Source organism: Oryzias melastigma, linkage group LG12 (assembly GCF_002922805.2).
Source record: "Oryzias melastigma strain HK-1 linkage group LG12, ASM292280v2, whole genome shotgun sequence".
Lineage (NCBI taxonomy): Eukaryota > Metazoa > Chordata > Actinopteri > Beloniformes > Adrianichthyidae > Oryzias > Oryzias melastigma.
The window spans coordinates 2,250,312-2,267,724 of NC_050523.1; the positions used below are offsets into that span (position 1 = coordinate 2,250,312).

A 17,413-nucleotide genomic window follows, 5' to 3' on the forward strand; every position below is an offset into this window, starting at 1 on the left:
AGGGTCTAAAAATAAACCCCACGTCAGCACTAAGATCTTCATAAACACGACAGAACCAGATTCATGTTTTCCTCCGGCTGCTTCCAGAACATCTGAGTCAGAATCAACATTTACACAAAATAAAAACTTATACCATAAAATAAATACATAAGCACAGTAGAAATTAGTGTTTTTGATTAATAAAAGTAATAAAATAATACACTATTCCTTCATTAGATTGATTTTGAATGTAGCCACAAGAGGGAACAATCCAGAGCTTTGGTGCTCGTCCCAAGTGTGGCTAAATGAGAGGATTGTGTCAGGAAGGGGATTGATACAAAACACATTCAATCAAAAAATAACTAATCAATAATACTTGTAGTTCCATTACATATTTGTGCAAAACTTTATCGACATTCTATAAATTTGGAATAAACACAGTTTGAAAAGACACCGTTTCCATTAACCCTTTAACTTCCTGCTCAACCAAACGGTGGAGCACATTTAGAAAACATGGTTTTAAAAATGTGGATTGAGTGTATTTTCCACAAGGTACGGAGGCCCTAAAGGGACATTAAAGGGAAAAAATATTAAACATAATTTTCCCAATAATTGAAGTAAAAATTCTGGTTACTAACTGGTGCTCACCAAATAGTAACCAAAAAAAAAACAAAACTTTTTTTCAGTTACTATCTGTTCCGCAGCAGTTACTAACCAGAACACTTTAATTTCTAAAAATTGAAGTTGTATAACAAAAAAATGTCTGAATAGTAACTGTTGAATTACAGATAGTAACTTTTAGAGAAACCTTATACATTTTTAGAAAAAAAAAATAAATAAAATGTCACTTCAATTTTTTTCTTTTTTAATTTTGATGCATCTTTAGGGGGAATAAGCAGCAAGAAAAAACTTTTTGGATGATTTTTTTTGTTAAAGGCTTAAATCATAATATTGTGATAAAACAAACTATCTCACAATAAGTCATTAAAAACAAATGTTATTGATTTACTAAAAGGGAGTGCGGTGTGCACACTGCGTGCGTTCAGCGTAGCTTGTCAATTTAAAGATTCATCAGGTGATTGTGAGAAACATGTTCACCGGTATTTAAAAAAATAAACATTCTAACAAGCTGGACCATTTTTCTGTTTGAAAACACAACAAGATCCATCAACGTTTGCCACGGTTCTCGCGCTCATCCTCACAGGAGACGTCTGCGTCTAATTCAGGCTGCACGCTGGAAAAGTGCGGCGAAGATGAAACCGTTTTTTTAAACAATGCAAGTTTTTTAGAAATTTCCGTGTTTCCATTAAGATAATTTATTATCAAAATTCCAATTTGTGAACTTTCAGAGTTAATGGAAATGCAGCTACTCTGGCGCCCCCTGAAGGCAGCAACAAAAAGTAAAAGATTTGATTTTGTCAGCAGGTTTAAAAGCAGTTTCAGTATTTTTGAGACGTTTGCTTCAGTGGATCATTTGGTTTCATGTTTTCCTGTTTACTCTTTCTCTTCACTTTGCTTTAGCTCAATTATAACTTTCTTCTTGTAAGAAAACAAACCCTAAAGCACTGGAATAGATTTGATGGACCAGAATTTTCCTCTTTTAGGCGATCCTGTTCCCGATCCTGTGAGTTCCATGACATGCAATTAATTTCTAAAGCCTGCTTTTATATTTTATATGTAGTTTAAAGCTTCAGTTTATTTTGTCAGGAGATTCTGTCTCTTGTTTGGTGCACATTGTTATTTTTACACAGAGAAGTGAACTAAAAAGTGTTTATTTGTGAGGGAATTTTATTTGTTAATATCATGTTTTTATCCAATTCAGTAAAAACAAATAAACATGTTTTTGAAATCACAAACACTTCTAAAAAGCTCTTAAGTTGTGTTATCTTCTCACGATTGCAGAAATTTAACTCATTAAAGATTTTACAAGTCATTTTTTGATGACGTATTAATGCTTTTGTTATTGTTGAATTGAAACTGTTACATAATGCCTGGAAATGTCTGGAAAATAAATAAACTGAAATAAACTGAATTTTTAGAGAATATTTTCTAAAAAATGGAGGTTGGATGTTTTTTTTTGTTTTTTTTTTTTATAGAAAAAGTTTTGGTTTTGGTTAAAAAAAACCTGTTTAAATGTCATATTTGAATAAATCAACCACGTTTTCACCATCAGAACACAGTGGAGTCATGAATAAACGTGAAATGTCAGTTTTCATTTGATTTTTGATATATATGTGTAAAATTAAAATATCAAATAAAATATTAATTATATTATATATAAATATGAAATAATAAAAAAATGAAAACATATATAAAATTACAGGTTTTATATAAAAAAATATCAAAATTATATATATTTTTTTTTCCAGTGGAATTTCTAATGACCTCCTTCCGCTCTGCAGAAACTATGTCAAAGAAAATGACAGTTTTGGGGATTTTGGCTAAAAACATCATCATTATGATGAATTGATCACTGGGAACGCATTGAACAGGTCAGGAGATGATCAGAGTAGAACTTTAAAGTTTAAGGTTTTAACATTCAGTGAAGCTGAACACTAAAATGTTTTTCTACCCTCCTAATGAAGCAGACAAAGCGTTCATTCAACTCTCGTCGTGGTTAAAACGGGTTCTGGACATTTTTCTGTGGACGCCAGAATAGATCATTTTGGCTTTAATCGTTTTAAGAATGTAGAAGTTTAGAGTTTAACAACACGTTCAACATTTCCATCACTTTTTATGTGTCTGTGGGGGGAAATGAAACTCCACATTTGCACATTTTTGTTCTCAATTTAAGCTTTTAAAACGTTTTTACAGCTTCAGGAGAAGTTTCACAGCATCAGACGGGGCAGAAAACAACCCCACTGGGGTTTTGGAAGCACTCACATCTCCTTGCAGAGGACTCCGATCCGCTGGTTCTCCGAGCTGCTCCGCTCCTTGGACACTTGGAGCTCCTCCTGGTATTTGGAGTTCTGCTGTTTCAGAGCCTCCAGCTGCAGAGGAGACGCACAATTCCCAGTTAGAAGGATTTAACCCAGTTCAAGCAGAGATATTTAGCAGGGAAGTAACTCCAGAGGTTAGTGATGAAAACGTTTAGCTCAGGAGTTGCAGCAGCCGTCACGAGCCGTTTCACTGCCGTGCACAATTTCGATTAATCTGTTAAAATGTCAAAAATGCTTTTCGAAAGTGAGTTTTCACGCATACCAACGAATAATCTAGAAGCTCTTAAATATCGATGAAGAATTGACTTTTTTCTGTTTTATTTTATTCCTGATCCAACAACAGTAAAATTCAAAAGTGTTTCTGTTAAAATCATAATTTTGATCAATAAAAAACTGTACATCAGAAAAAGTCTTTAAGCTCAAATATGAAAAAAGGTATTTATCCTTGATTTTTTCTTTATTGAAGATTATAAATTAAAAAACACAGATTTCTCTTTTTCCCATATTTTATGAACAGCAAATGTATTTGTTTTGAACTTCTTCTGTACAAAGACAATTCAAAGTGTTGTGTCATATATTGATTGTGAGATTTTTGGCCCTAATGTTGTTGCCGTAGAAATGTTTTAGCTACCAAGAAAGACACGAAGTCACATGTAAGAGTGTATGTGAAATATGGCGAATTAAAACAGTCGCCTGACAGTTGTGGGAACCAGATATGATTCAGTAATCACAAGTTCATCAAAGTTCTAAAAAGATTTCTAATAACTCCTCTAGACTGGATCAAATAGGAGAATATTCGTTTATTGAAGCTAACCGCTCCATTGACTTTTCGACAAAGCTTCAACCTGGAAGTCAACAGGTCGACACAACTAGACAAATGAATCTTTTCACTGTTAGGAAAATTTTGGAAGAAAGTAAAAGAGGAAAACCTCGTTGAATGGCAGCTTCTCTGTTGGTTCATCTCCATAGCAACCATTTTGGTTTTTGGTCGCCTGGAGGTGACGAACACAAATATGTAACTTTTAAAGGAATCTGCAAAAGTAAACTTTTGGATTTCCTTGGAAACGGAGGTTTTTCGTTCACCACATTCCTAATATGTTGTATTGTTTCGTTGACATTGAGCCAACGATTCATGTATTAAAGTTTCACGATATTCTGGTAAAAATGTTCAAGAAACAGTGAAACGCCACTTTTCACTCAAAATTTACTTCTTTTATTTTCAACATTTTCCCCCAAGTAGCATCTGAATGGTGTTTGAGGAGTTAGGAGGTGAGAGATCCAAATGAAGGAGATTCAAACTGAAGATTTTTTTTTTTGGAAAAGTAAGGTCAAAGGTCGGTTGTGAAGTTTTATTTTTCCATATTGTGGCAAAAATGTGAAAATTTGCAGATTTGACACAGAAAACTGAAGGTTTTGTGGCCATCCCATAATAATTCTAAAAAAAAAAACCCTTTTTGAACCATTCGCCCCATTCTTTATTTATTTTTTAAAGGTCCCTCCCACTGTGATGTCATCATTCTTTACTCAGGGGGTCGTTAACTACACCAAAAATTTATTGTTGTTTTTTTTTTTTTTTAATTTGAGTTGAAATTTTGTGCAGAAAGATGGAAGAATTGTGAAAACTTTCTGTTTTTTTAGTCCACGACGGCTATGGAACATAACATAAATATGTGAGTTTGATGAGAGCTAAACATACAAAAATATAACGCACACTTTGAGCAAAAACAACCTCCTGAAGTGAATCAGACTTGCATCAATTGGCTGTAAGATCCATTTCCTTTAAAAGAAAAAGTCAAAGTTTTTATGTAAAATGCTAAACCATCACATCTGATTTGAGACTCATCCAAACTCTGGTCAAGATCTTCTGCTGAAGGTGAAGCTTCTGTGCTTTCGTGGACGGACATTCCTCAGCTGAAACTAAACATAAAAGCCTCCCGAACTCCCTCCATCCTCGTTTGGAGTGGGAACAGAAATCCGTCCTGATGCTCTCAAACACGTGCAGCTGCACAGTCAATAACGAACGAACAAGTTTGAAATCGATGTCTGCGTTTGTTCTCCAGCAGGAGTTTATCCAGATCCAGAGGAGCAAAGAGGTCGCTGACGGATCACAGCCACATCCTACCTGGTAGTGAGGCGAGTAGATGCTGCTGGAGAAGCCCTGATGCAGAGCAGCTACGTCCATCGCTTCACAGCTGGCGGCGCCGGCGGCGTGTGGTCGCTGCGCCTCAGCTGTGCATCAATAAACCATCAGGAAAATGGAGAGCCGGTCGCCCCGGCAGCATCCTGCCTCCCTCACTCCCAGTTAAAGAAACCGCGCGCCTCCGTTATGTAAGCCTGAACTGACTCCACCCCCTGCAGCTCACAGGCTCGCTGGATCACAACGAGCTGAAGGTTCACTAAAGCTTTCCCCTCATTCACACGGAATCTCAGCCTTTTATGATGCTCCCTGTGAATAATGTTTGAAAACCATCAACCAGCAAACCAGCAAACATAGAACATGAAGATTGTTTAATTACTAGGTATTAAACTTCATTTAAAATCCAAATCCAACCAAAGTTTTTCTAATTGTAAAATCGTTCCCAAAGATCTTTTCATTATAATTCTTACGTTTTTACCCAAAATCAAACACCTTCTGTCATTTATTAAGACATATTTTCTGCGGCTGTAGCTCGTTAAAAATACAATTTAGGTTTGTGGGCGGGACTATTGGCTCAGAGCAACCCCGCCCCTTTCCCCGTCGTTGAAGCCCTACTTTAGCGCTAACAGCCTAACATTAGCAGCGCAAATCCAGTCGTACAGTTTTGAGCCACAATCTGATACATTACGAGTGTCATGTTGGCGTGAGGGGGGAGGGGAGACTTTGGCCCCGCCCATTTCAGTAGCTGCGTTGTTAGTTTGAGTTTTTTTCTAGTATCTGGTTTTCTGATCCAATGCGATTTAAATGTAAAAACTTGATCGAATGACGTAAACGGATCTAGTCGTCTATACGTGGATCCATCAGAAAGGGGCGGAGCAGGGAGCTTGTGGCTCCGCCCAACCTATTTTCTACATCACAAATACGATCTTTTTCAAACAGCTGTTTTTTGTCTGCTACTGATTTACAACGATTTGAATAAAGAAATATTAAGAAGTGCAGCTCCTGCCGCTCTGCAGAAACTTTGTCTTAGAAAACCAGCATAATTATTATTAAAAGTCCATTAGGAACACTTTGAAAATAGATCAAAAGATGATCAGAATAAGAATTTAAATTCTAATATTTTTATTTTTTGTTTGCGACCATCTTTGTGTCATTTTTAGAAATCTTGGCAGCAGTACGTTTTTTGTTAACCCCGCCCACTTTCCTACATCAGTAATATTCTAATTTATCGTTTTGTTCAGCTTCATTCATGTATTAAATTTTCATAATATTCTGCTTAAAAATGTGCGAGCAACAGCGGAACGCAACTTTCGTGATCTCGCCGCGCTGACACCGTTACAACCGTTACCGTTGACTTTGAAGTCAACAAACATTTTTTTCCAGTTATCCTCAAGAAGTTAGAAGATGATAGATTCATCTCACCAGGAGAAGTTAAACTTGTAGCTGAGCCTGCAGGGGATTTTTTTTGGAAAAGTAAGGTCAAAGGTCAGCATAAGTTAACAAAGGTGGTATTTGGGGGGGGGGGATTCAAGATGGCGGCCTATATCGAAGGTCAAAAGCCAAAGGAAATTTAGTTGTAGTTGTAGACTTGACGTAGCGGCGATAGATTTCATGAGTGAACAAAAGTTTTATTTTCATATATTGTGCAAAAATGTGAAAACCGCCAAATTTCACACTTTACCAAAAAACGAAAATTCTGTGGCCATCCCATAATAATTCTCAAACTTTCTTTAGATATCCCCGACACAGCTGTTTAGTTGACCTTTTTATATAAAAATGTTAAAATATGTTTTGAAAAAAATCAAAAATCTTGATGTTTGATAAACAGCGAGTCCATTTCAAGTCATGAACAACAGCAGCATTCTGGCATCTTCATCCTCATCCTCTTCCTCATCACAGAGCGCAGCTCGCTCTGACATGTGCGAGATTACATCACAGCATCAGGGAGGGGGCAGATGTGAAAGCCCCCCCCTGAATAATTGCTCGACAGTGTGTTCATTTCCCTCCCAACACTCAGAGGTTCTGCTCGTTTCATTTTTCATGTAATGACATCCAGAGCAGATGAACATGTGCAGGTTTTTCTTGAAGGGGGGGGGTCGGTTCATCTGCCAGCATCACGTCTGCATGAAGGGTTTTGACTTTAAAAGTCTGATTCTTTGAAAACTGGAGCTGGAGGTTTGTGATGTAAGAAGAGTCAGAAAAAGACTTGGAGATAAAGTGACGTAACATTCAAATGATGCTTTTAAATGGAGAAACTCAGTTCCTAATCTACATTATTTTCTTTTTTATTAAACATTTGACAAAAAAGCATCAATATAAATAAATGTTTATACTCATTTTATAGGGTTTTCTACAGAAACTAATGATTTGAAGAATTATTTTTTCTGATAAGTCATGGGTAAAGTAACTGGATGCAAACAAACATTGTAACCATCATTAGCTTTAAGCTAACTAAAAACTAGATGTATAGCATTACCTGCGATGATGCTAGTGTGAATTCTGTAAGCTGAATTTGGCCGCTGAAGATGCTGCTAAAAACGCTGAAGTTGATAGATGAAAACGCTGAAGTTGATATATGAAAACGCTGAAGTTGATAGCTGAAAATGCTGAAGTTGATAGCTAAAAATGCTGAAGTTGATAGCTGAAAACGCTGAAGTTGATAGCTAAAAATGCTGAAGTTGATAGCTGAAAACGCTGAAGTAGATAGCTAAAAATGCTGAAGTTGATAGCTGAAAACGCTGAAGTTGATAGCTAAAAATGCTGAAGTTGATAGCTGAAAATGCTGAAGTTGATAGCTAAAAATGCTGAAGTTGATAGCTGAAAATGCTGAATTTGATAGAGGAAAATGCTGAAGTTAATAGCTGAAAATGCTGAAGTTGATAGCTGAAAATGCTGAAGTTTATAGCTGAAAACGCTGAAGTTGATAGCTAAAAATTCTGAAGTTGATAGCTGAAAATGCTGAAGTTGATAGCTGAAAACGCTGAAGTTGATAGCTAAAAATGCTGAAGTTGATAGCTGAAAACGCTGAAGTAGATAGCTAAAAATGCTGAAGTTGATAGCTGAAAATGCTGAAGTTGATAGAGGAAAATGCTGAATTTGATAGAGGAAAATGCTGAATTTGATAGAGGAAAATGCTGAAGTTGATAGCTGAAAATGCTGAAGTTTAAAGATGAAAATCCTGAAGTTCATAGCTGAAAACGCTGAAGTTGATAGCTAAAAATGCTGAAGTTGATAGCTGGAAACGCTGAAAATGATAGCAAGCTAAGTTATTAGCTAAATGCCAAATTATCCTAAAAAATGTATATATGCCAAAACAATTAAAATTAGTCAAAATAGCTAGCAAGTACCTGAAATATTAGTTTAACTCCAAAATAGCCTAAAAAACAAAATATGCCTAAATTAGCAAACATAGCTAGCATTTAGCTGAAATATTGGCTTAACTCCAAAATAGCCTGAAAAACTGAAAAAAACTAAATTAGCTAAAACAGCTACCACATAGCTGAAATATTAGCTGAACTCCAAAATAGCCTAAAAAACCTTAATAAATGCCAAAATAGTCCAAAAAGCTAACAGAACACCATTATAAATGTCATCTTTACTACACTCTGACTCCATATAAAATAAAGTAACGACTAATCGATTATTAAATTAGTCGTCAACTATCTTATTAGTCGACTAATGGTGGCAGCCCTATTGACCACAGTGAAACCCTGAAGGCTCCAGATGCTGAGCTGAAATAAACCCTTTCACAAACACAAAGCACGGTCACGTGCACGCTGGTCCATTAAAGGTGCTGTACAGCAGAAAGAGCGTTCTTTCTAGCTCAGAAAAAAGCCGTTTTTCATGAGGAAAACCATTAGTGAGCGAATATCTTACTGCATGAAAACACCTGAGAACCCTCAGAAAATGTGAGGGAAGCACAAGAAAAAACACAGCCAGCAGTTTTATTTCACGCTTGACTTCTTAGAAATAGTTCTAAATAGTTCTGGCTGCAGTCAGGTAGAACTGGTAGATGCTCACCTCCATCTCCAGGTTCTTCTTCTCCTCGGTCAGCTGCGTGAGCGACTCACCCGCCTTCTCTGACCTCTCCTGAGCCTAGACAACAAAAGCAGGAATTGTTTTATTTTTCCTGATTTGTTGAGCCTGTCAGTCCAAAATGGAGTCCAAAAACAAACAGGATTTCTGTTTTTCTGACCTCTACAGCTGCTCTTTTTTTCATTAGTATAATCGAGGTTTTCTTGTGTGAAATGTTTCTGTCCTTAGATGCATCGTTATCAATCATAAAACATCATTTCAGTGAGTTTGTGCTGCTATACTTGTGTTTAGAACACAAATGAGTCAGAAATCAGAATTTGAGTTTATTTTTGACAAATCCAAGTTGTTTCTGTTTACAGCAGAAAGGTGACTAGTTTCTAAATTTCAGATAATGTTTGAAAATTTGTGGGGAAGCATACATTTAAAATAAATAAATAAAATTAAAAAAATACTAAAAACTTGAATAAAAATAAAAATCAGTAAACTTAAGTGCTACCGAATGAAAAAAATAAATAATTATAAAATCTGTTTAGCATTTTGTCAGAACTTCTGTCACTAAATGTCAATCATCTCAATATTGTTTAATACAATGCAGTTTTTAAATAAATCGTTCAACTTTACAATGAGTACTTTCGAGTTTTAAACTGTTTTCAAAGTAAAGTTGGAAGTCTGTAATAATCAAACAAATTTAATTGTATTTACTGTGTCAGTCTCAAAAATTTAAATAAAAATACTCCAAAATTAGGCTTTTTCCAGCAACTATGAGTCTAAAAATGTAAATGAATTAGATTAATTAATCACAGATAATAATAAATTAATTGCACAACAAATGAATGGCATGACAGCACTACAGATTCTGTTGCCGTTTTCCTTTGAGAGCCAAAGTCAGCAGCGAGGCAGAAACGAACATCTCTCCATTTCTGCTTCCGTCTGTGCCGGTTTAGCGAAGCGGCTGAAGTTTGGCTTCAGGGAAGAAAACTGAAACCTCACGTTACGCACGTGAGCCGTAAAAGCTGCAGAAACTTCAATCGGGAGCTGCAGCTCCTCTGATAGTTGCAGAAACGTGGAAAAAAAGTACAAATTTACCTTTTTAACCTGTTTTTTAGGAACATATTTGTTTAATATTGACATTAATTTATGGATTCACACTTTTATTTATCTATTTATTTTCACTTTTAGTTTGACTCATCCATTAAAGTCCCCCTGTGTTCTTGTAGCATCGATACTCACACAACGAGATAAATATTATGAAAATATACTGTAAATATTCACAACACTTTCAGGCTAATTACTGATGAACTTATTGGTCATTTTTTGGCGGAATCTTACAGTGGCCGACATGACTCACAAAAATGCAAAGCCACAAGACGATGTAAAAAGCCGAAGCATGACAACAAAAGCTGAAGTAGGACAAAAAAGCCAACAACACAACTACAAAAGCCGAAGAACAATAACAAAAGCCACAACATGACGGCAAAGTCGAAGGACGAAGACAAAAGCCGAAGCAGGAGGACAAAAGCCGAAGCCCGAGGACAAAATTCGAAGCACAAGGACAAAAGCCGAAGCATGACGACAAAAGCCGAAGCACGAGGACAAAAGCCGCAGCAGGAGGACAAAAGTTGAAGCACGACGACGAAAGCTGAAGAACAACAACAAAAGCTGCAACACAATGAAAAAAGCGGATGCACAACGACAAAAGCCGAAGCACGAGGACAAAAGCCGAAGCACGAGGACAAAAGCCGAAGCAGGAGGACAAAAGCCGAAGCATAAGGACAAAAGCCGAAGCATAAGGACAAAAGCCGAAGCATAAGGACAAAAGCCAAAGCACGACGACAAAAGCCGAAGCACGAGGAGAAAAGCCGAAGCACGACGACAAAAGCCGAAGAATAAGGACAAAAGACACAACACAACGACAAAAGCTGACAACACGATGACAAAAACCTAAACACAAAAACAAAAGCCGAAACAGTACGACACAAGCCACAACACAACTCTATCTGAGTTACATCAAAGCTGCCTGTGAGTTTAATGTTGGAGACGAGCGTCCCGCAGACCGAGTCAGAGGCATAAAACTAACATTTTCATAACGGAAAGGCTTCATATTCATGTGTTTTAGCAGTCAGGCCCCGCCCCCTCAGCCTCAGGACAGGTGTGTGGAGGTACCTGTGTCAGCTGTCCTCTCAGCTCCGTCTCTCTGGTCTGACTCTCCTCCTTCTGGGTTTCCAGCTCCTTCTTTGAGCGTTCCAGCCCTAAAATAGAGGAAGAGTGGTCAGTCCTCGTCGCCCGTCAGAGGCGGCGGGGGCGTCTTCCACGTTTACCTTCAGCCTTCCTCGCCGCCTGCCGGATCTCCTCCTCCTGGACCTGCAGCTTCTGCCTCTGAAACAGAGAAACATCAGTGAGTTCACGCTGCAGCATTCTTTCATCTTGAGCTAATAAAGGAACAATGACAGAATCCACAAAACATGTAAACTCTGAGGATGAAATCACTCCAATGTCCAGGAGCCAAACACCTGCTGGAGAAAAACTAAGTCTAATGAGGAAAAGTCTTTTTTTTTAGAAAAAAAAAAAACACAATTTATTTGATTTTGGATCCTTTCAAATCCAGTTTTTAGCCTTAATCTTTATTTTGAAAAGTTTCACATGTAATTCCTGTCTGGGACTTGTTTGCTCGCCACCGCTGTACCTCCTCGTTACCTCCTCATTTTCCTTCCTGGCTCTGTTGGTTTTTCCTCTGCAGTCATGTGAATAAATCATTTAACTGTAAGTTTAGAAAAACTAACAAATTTACTCCAAAACGGAATAAGATTCAAAGCAGAGATGAAGATCTGCACAGTAGAAACAATAAATCTCTATATTTTTGTCTAGTTTCTAGTTTAAAACTTAACCTTTCAGTAAAATTTTGTTTTAAAACAAAAGATCTTGAATTTCCTGTTGAGTGATTTGATCTTAAAGCGACTTATTTTAAGGAAATCTCTAATAAAACATTTTTTTTTTTACTTTTTTTTGCAGAATTTTAACTTGTGATTATTTGTGGTCTTTTTCAAGGTCCAAACTTCTGTGATTTAAGAAGTTTTATTTGACTGCTAACAGCACAAAACAAATTTAACAACAACAGGACAGATGTTTGACAGTAAAAAAAAAACATTTATAGTTAAGACAAATTTATCCTCAAATGTGTAATTCTAAGACGATTACGGTTTAGAAACAAGGACAGTTGGCTTGTAGTGGAGCCTTAAACGGAATATATTTAGGGAAAAACTGTATAAACTTATACAGTGGGGCACAAACCTATTCAGTCAGCTACCAATTTTTAAAGTTCTCTGACAAAAAAAATAATTTTCATCATAGGTAAACCTCAACTTTGAGAGAGGAAATGAGAAAAAAATCCAGAAAAATCAAGTGGCTTCCTAAGATGTATTTAGAGTTCCTGGAGTGGCCTAGCCATTCTCCAGATCTTAACCCCATCGAATAATTTTGGAGGGAGTCGAAAGTCTGTTTTTCCCAGCGACAGCCCCAAACCATCTCTGCTCTAGAGGAGATCTACAGGAGGAATGGACCAAAACACCACTGCTCTAGAGGAGGTCTACAGGAGGAATGGACCAAAACATCTCCGCTCTAGAGGAGATCTGATGGAGGAATGGACCAAAACATCACTGCTCTAGAGGAGGTCTACAGGAGGAATGGACCAAAACATCACTGCTCTAGAGGAGATCTGATGGAGGAATGGACCAAAACATCTCTGCTCTAGAGGAGATCTACATGGAGGAATGGACCAAAACATCACTGCTCTAGAGGAGGTCTACAGGAGGAATGGACCAGCGACAGTTTGTCAAAACCTTGTGAAGACTTACAGATAATATTCGATTGCTGTCATTGTTAACAAAAATACAGTATTGAGATGAACTTTTGTTATTGACCAAATACTTGTTTTCCACCATAATTTACAAATAAGCTCTTTAAAAAACAGTCAGTGTGATATTTTAGATTTTTATTTTCATTTTGTCTCTCATGGTTGAAGAAAATTTCAAGCTTTTTAAGTGGGAGAACTTGCACATTCGGTGGCTGACTGAATACTTTTTTGCCGAATTGTATACTTAAAAGATAAAAAATATTTTTTTAGCGATTTGTGTTTATTTTAAACAGAACCAAATAAACAACTTAAATTAGGAGTGTCAAACTTAATCATATAAGAGGCCAGAACCCAAAACACACCAGAGAACGCGGGCCGAACAGGATAAACATTTATTGATCACAATAAAACTACATTTTTAAAACTTTAAAAATGTATCTTTTTTAACATAATCATGAACTAGATATATAGCATTACCTGTGATAATGCTAGTGTGAATGCTGTAAGCTGAATTTGGCTGCTGAAGATGCTGAAATTGATAGTTGAAAACGCTGAAGCTGATAGCAAGCTAAAATATTTGCTAGATGCCAAAGTAGCCTAAAAAAATATAAAAAACTTAGGTAACCAAAACAGCTAGCATGTAGCTGAAATATTAGATAAACTCCAAAACAGTCAAAAAATCTCAGTAAATGCCAAAATAGTCTAAAAAGTTAGCAGAATGCTACATTTTTAAAATTTTTAAAACTAACTTTTTAACATAATTCTGAATAATAAAAATGCAGGAATATTATTCCAGAATAAATCAACTTAAACCTTAAATAACTTTAAATATTTTACTCTCCATAAAAATATATTTTGTCAAAATTATACAAGTTAGAAATGAGCTCAAGATAACATCGGGGCATTAATAACAATAAAATAAAATGATCTGGAGGGCCGGATAGAATTACCCGGAGGGCCGGATCCGGCCCCCGGGCCTTGACTTTGACACATGTGAATTAAACCTTCACTGCTTTCATCATCTGTTTTTTACAGGTTTGATCCTGATCTTCTCACCAGGCTGGACAGCAGCTCCTCCAGAGAGTTCTTGTCTTTCTGCACAGCCTGAAGCTCTTTCTGTTTGCTCTCCAGGTCCACGCTCAGCTCACTGATCTGTTATGGAGGACAACAATACAGCCAAATATAAAATCATTTCAGAGCAAACCAAGCCGGCGGCTCACAGGAAACCGACCTTTTTCTCCTGCGCCTGCACCTGGGAGGTCAGGCTGCCGATCTGCTGCTGCGACAGAGACGCGGCGTCCTCCTTCTGCTGGGACGCCCGCAGACGGAGCTGCAGGTCGGCCACCTCCCGCTCCAGCTCCATGATCCTGGAGCGCTCCGACACGGTCGCCACCTACGGCGGAGACGCAGGAGGAGGCGTGAAGGAGGTTCACGGGGTTATTCTCACACAGCAGTGAAATTCCTTTGACTTATTTCTCCAGAAAAGAAAAATCTTTACAATGTTCACTACTTCATGACAGTTTTCTGCCCTGAATTATAAATAGTTATTTTTGAGCAGAAAACACTTTAAAAAGCTTCATACATTTATTTTTTTCTAAAGTTTTGAAACTTTTGCGCTCAAATATGAGGCCTTCTCTTAGCAGGATGTCATCCTCTCCATTCTCTTTTATTTTGAAAATCCTACGAGTTTTTTTGTCCTCATTCTTCTCTTAAATTAGTTTGAACTTGATGGAATTGAATCAGAATCGACACATTATTAAAATAGAAAATTCATTTTTTTATTATTATTTTTCCCGTTTTAACAAGTGAAACACGAACAAAGACATTTTTCCCTAATTATTATCGAGCAGGAATTGTTTACTCTCTGCGTGAGAGGAACAGGACATTTGTCCACAGCGCTCCTGTCTGCAGGTCCTTCAGCAAATAAGTTTAATAAGCCTTCAGGGGGAAAGCAGGTCCTGCCGTCCTGCTGCTGGGGGAGCGGGAACATTACCCTAGCGTCCTCTAAATCCCTCTGGAGTTTTTCAGCTTTGGTCTTTTCAAAGAGCAGACTCTGCTCGAGCTCCTTTATGTGGGCATGCTCCAGCCTGGTCTGCGTCTGTTAGTAAGAGAAAGCAGGAGGAGAAGGAGAACACACCAATGCAACACTCGCATGCCGGCTTTGAGAGAGACAGAAGAAAAGCAGCAGCGTCCAGTTAGATTTCTCTTCCAGTAAACCTCCAGAAGATACGGAAGTGTATTGTAATCAGAAAAGTGCTTTTTGTTCTCATTTTATTAGGAACTACAAACAGGCTGGACTCTGACGTCATCTGCTCATGAATCGTTAGGATGACCTACAAATAAAAAGTTTAAAAGCCTTCAGCACATCTGTTTAGTTTCTGTTCATTATATCACCTGGTGATATTGGAAAAAAAACTAAAGGGATCACGTCTGTGACACGAACACTTTGTGTCTTTTCAGCTTTTAACTGCAGATCTTAAAGTTTCCCTGAGTAGAGGAGGTTACTGCCAGCCTCTCTGTGTTTGTAGTTCATCAAAATATGAACAAAAATAACACAAATATATTCGAATGAAGGTCACAAATTTTTTTTTCTTTTTCTTTTTTTTATTGAATGCAATACACTTCTGAAGGAAGAAATTAATGCAGAAATAAATTCCACAGGAGGAAGAGGCACAAGCAGAGAAAAATGAGGAAGAAACAGGCAGTTAGATGAACTCATCAAGAGGAAAATCAGGGGAAAAGAGAAAAATAACTAAAGAGGGAAAATGTGGAAATGAAATATATTAAGAGTAAAAAAACCTCAACTAGACCCTCGTTACCCTCGTTCTGTAACTAGAACGAGGGTAACTTTGATATAAATAACAGGCAAAAAGGGATGAAAACTATAGTTTTATGATGTTGAATAATCTCCTTAAATCAAACTGATGCTATCTCCTAAATGAGCCTGACTGAGGTTCTGGTTACCTCCAGGTCTCCTCTGGTGATGCAGGCCTCCTCCACCCGAAACTGCAGGTCCTCCACCTTCCTGTCAGACGTCACAGCAGAGAACATTCAATATTTTTTCTGATAATGGAGGGCATATATACAGAAAATTAAAGTTTAAAATTACATCTCTGAGTATTTCTTTATTCAAATGGTTGTGCAGCAAAAAAAATTCAATTTGAAAAAGATCAAATTTGTGATGTCGAGAGTACGCTGGGCGGGGCCAAAAGCTCCCTGCTCCAGGCTCTCTGTAATGGGGAGGGGTAGGGGGGCGGGGTTGCTCCCACATTTCTAATGAACTCTCCAAAACTATGTCCTAGATTTTGGCTAAACACAGCTTCATCGTGATTAAAAGAGTTTGGAAAATAGATCAGAGGATGATCGGAGAGGGACTTTGGGGAGGTCACAGAGGTCGTCCGACCACCCACCTCTTCTCCTCCTCCAGCTGGTTGAGCAGCTCCACCTTGTCCCGATCTGCTGCCTCCACCAGCGAGCGCAGCTGATCCAGCTTGGCCTCCATCTCCACGGCATACTGAACCGAATCACACAAACATGGACAACTTTGATTTTTTTATTTTTGTTTTGTTTTGCTTTTAAAGATCAAAATATTTCACTTTATATTGAAAAAGTATTTACACCCCTTTATATTGAGAAATAAAAAGGAGAAATTTGCTGTTACTAAAGAAAATGTTTTTATTTAGAAACAGTTTTAGGCTTTTATTTCCAATTTTTATTGTTTCCTCAAATCTATGGAGGGATTTTTGTGCCACCATATTGAAAGTTTTAGGATCAAAATTTTCTAAATTGCAAAGAAAATGTAAATATTTAATATTTGCTTTTTGATATATATATTTTTTTTTTGCTTTGCAGACTTTTTTTTGCAACTTTTTGATCTCAAAACTGTGACTTTTGTTTGCAATATGGTGGCACAAAAATCACCCCATACAAATCTACATATTTTTTTGTAATTTAAAATGTTTTATTTTTTTCCTTTAAGGTTACAATGCGTACTTTGGAGCTCAAAACAATTTTTTATGTCAACTTTTTTTTTTTCCAAATTCATAATTTCAATTTTTCTGATTCAGAATCTGGTTTATCTTTCATTGCCGACCCTGTTTTGTCCTTATATTCTCAGCTCTAAAACGATTCATCAAAGCTTCCGGCTGGAGGACGGAGTGGACTCCACCTGTTCCCGGCCTTTCCTCAGCAGGACCATCTCCTGCTGCACCTCCCCGGCGTGGCTGGTGGCTTTGGCGACCTCGCACCGCTCCAGGTCCCTCTCGGCCAGCAGCTGCTCGATGTGCTGCTGCTTCTCCTTCAGGGCCTCCTGCAGCGCCGTGGTGCCCGAAATCTTACGGGCATATCGGGCCGACGTCTCTGTGAGCTGGAGACCGACAAATGCAGCGTTGGCACACAGGTGTCAAACTCAATCGCACAAGAGGCCAAAATCCAAAACACACCTTAGGTCACGGGCCGAACAGGATAAACATT

General features: G+C 37.6%; 1 protein-coding gene across 5 annotated transcripts in view; it reads right to left on the reverse strand.

The window, feature by feature from the left end:
* clip1b (CAP-GLY domain containing linker protein 1b) overlaps nucleotides 1–17,413 on the reverse strand; it is a 29,904-nt gene that overhangs the window by 4,864 nt on the left and 7,627 nt on the right. For 4 of the 5 annotated variants that reach the window (XM_024299432.2, XM_024299434.2, XM_024299431.2 and 1 more), the window contains exons 7-16: nucleotides 17,109–17,306; nucleotides 16,351–16,454; nucleotides 15,905–15,965; nucleotides 14,934–15,038; nucleotides 14,172–14,333; nucleotides 13,997–14,092; nucleotides 11,409–11,466; nucleotides 11,254–11,339; nucleotides 9,076–9,150; nucleotides 2,863–2,969 (exon numbers count right to left, since the gene is read on the reverse strand). In XM_024299432.2, the coding sequence (XP_024155200.1) occupies nucleotides 2,863–2,969; nucleotides 9,076–9,150; nucleotides 11,254–11,339; nucleotides 11,409–11,466; nucleotides 13,997–14,092; nucleotides 14,172–14,333; nucleotides 14,934–15,038; nucleotides 15,905–15,965; nucleotides 16,351–16,454; nucleotides 17,109–17,306 (1,052 nt within the window). The remainder of the gene's footprint in view (nucleotides 1–2,862; nucleotides 2,970–9,075; nucleotides 9,151–11,253; nucleotides 11,340–11,408; nucleotides 11,467–13,996; nucleotides 14,093–14,171; nucleotides 14,334–14,933; nucleotides 15,039–15,904; nucleotides 15,966–16,350; nucleotides 16,455–17,108; nucleotides 17,307–17,413) is intronic. The other variant, XM_024299435.2, reaches the window with a different exon arrangement.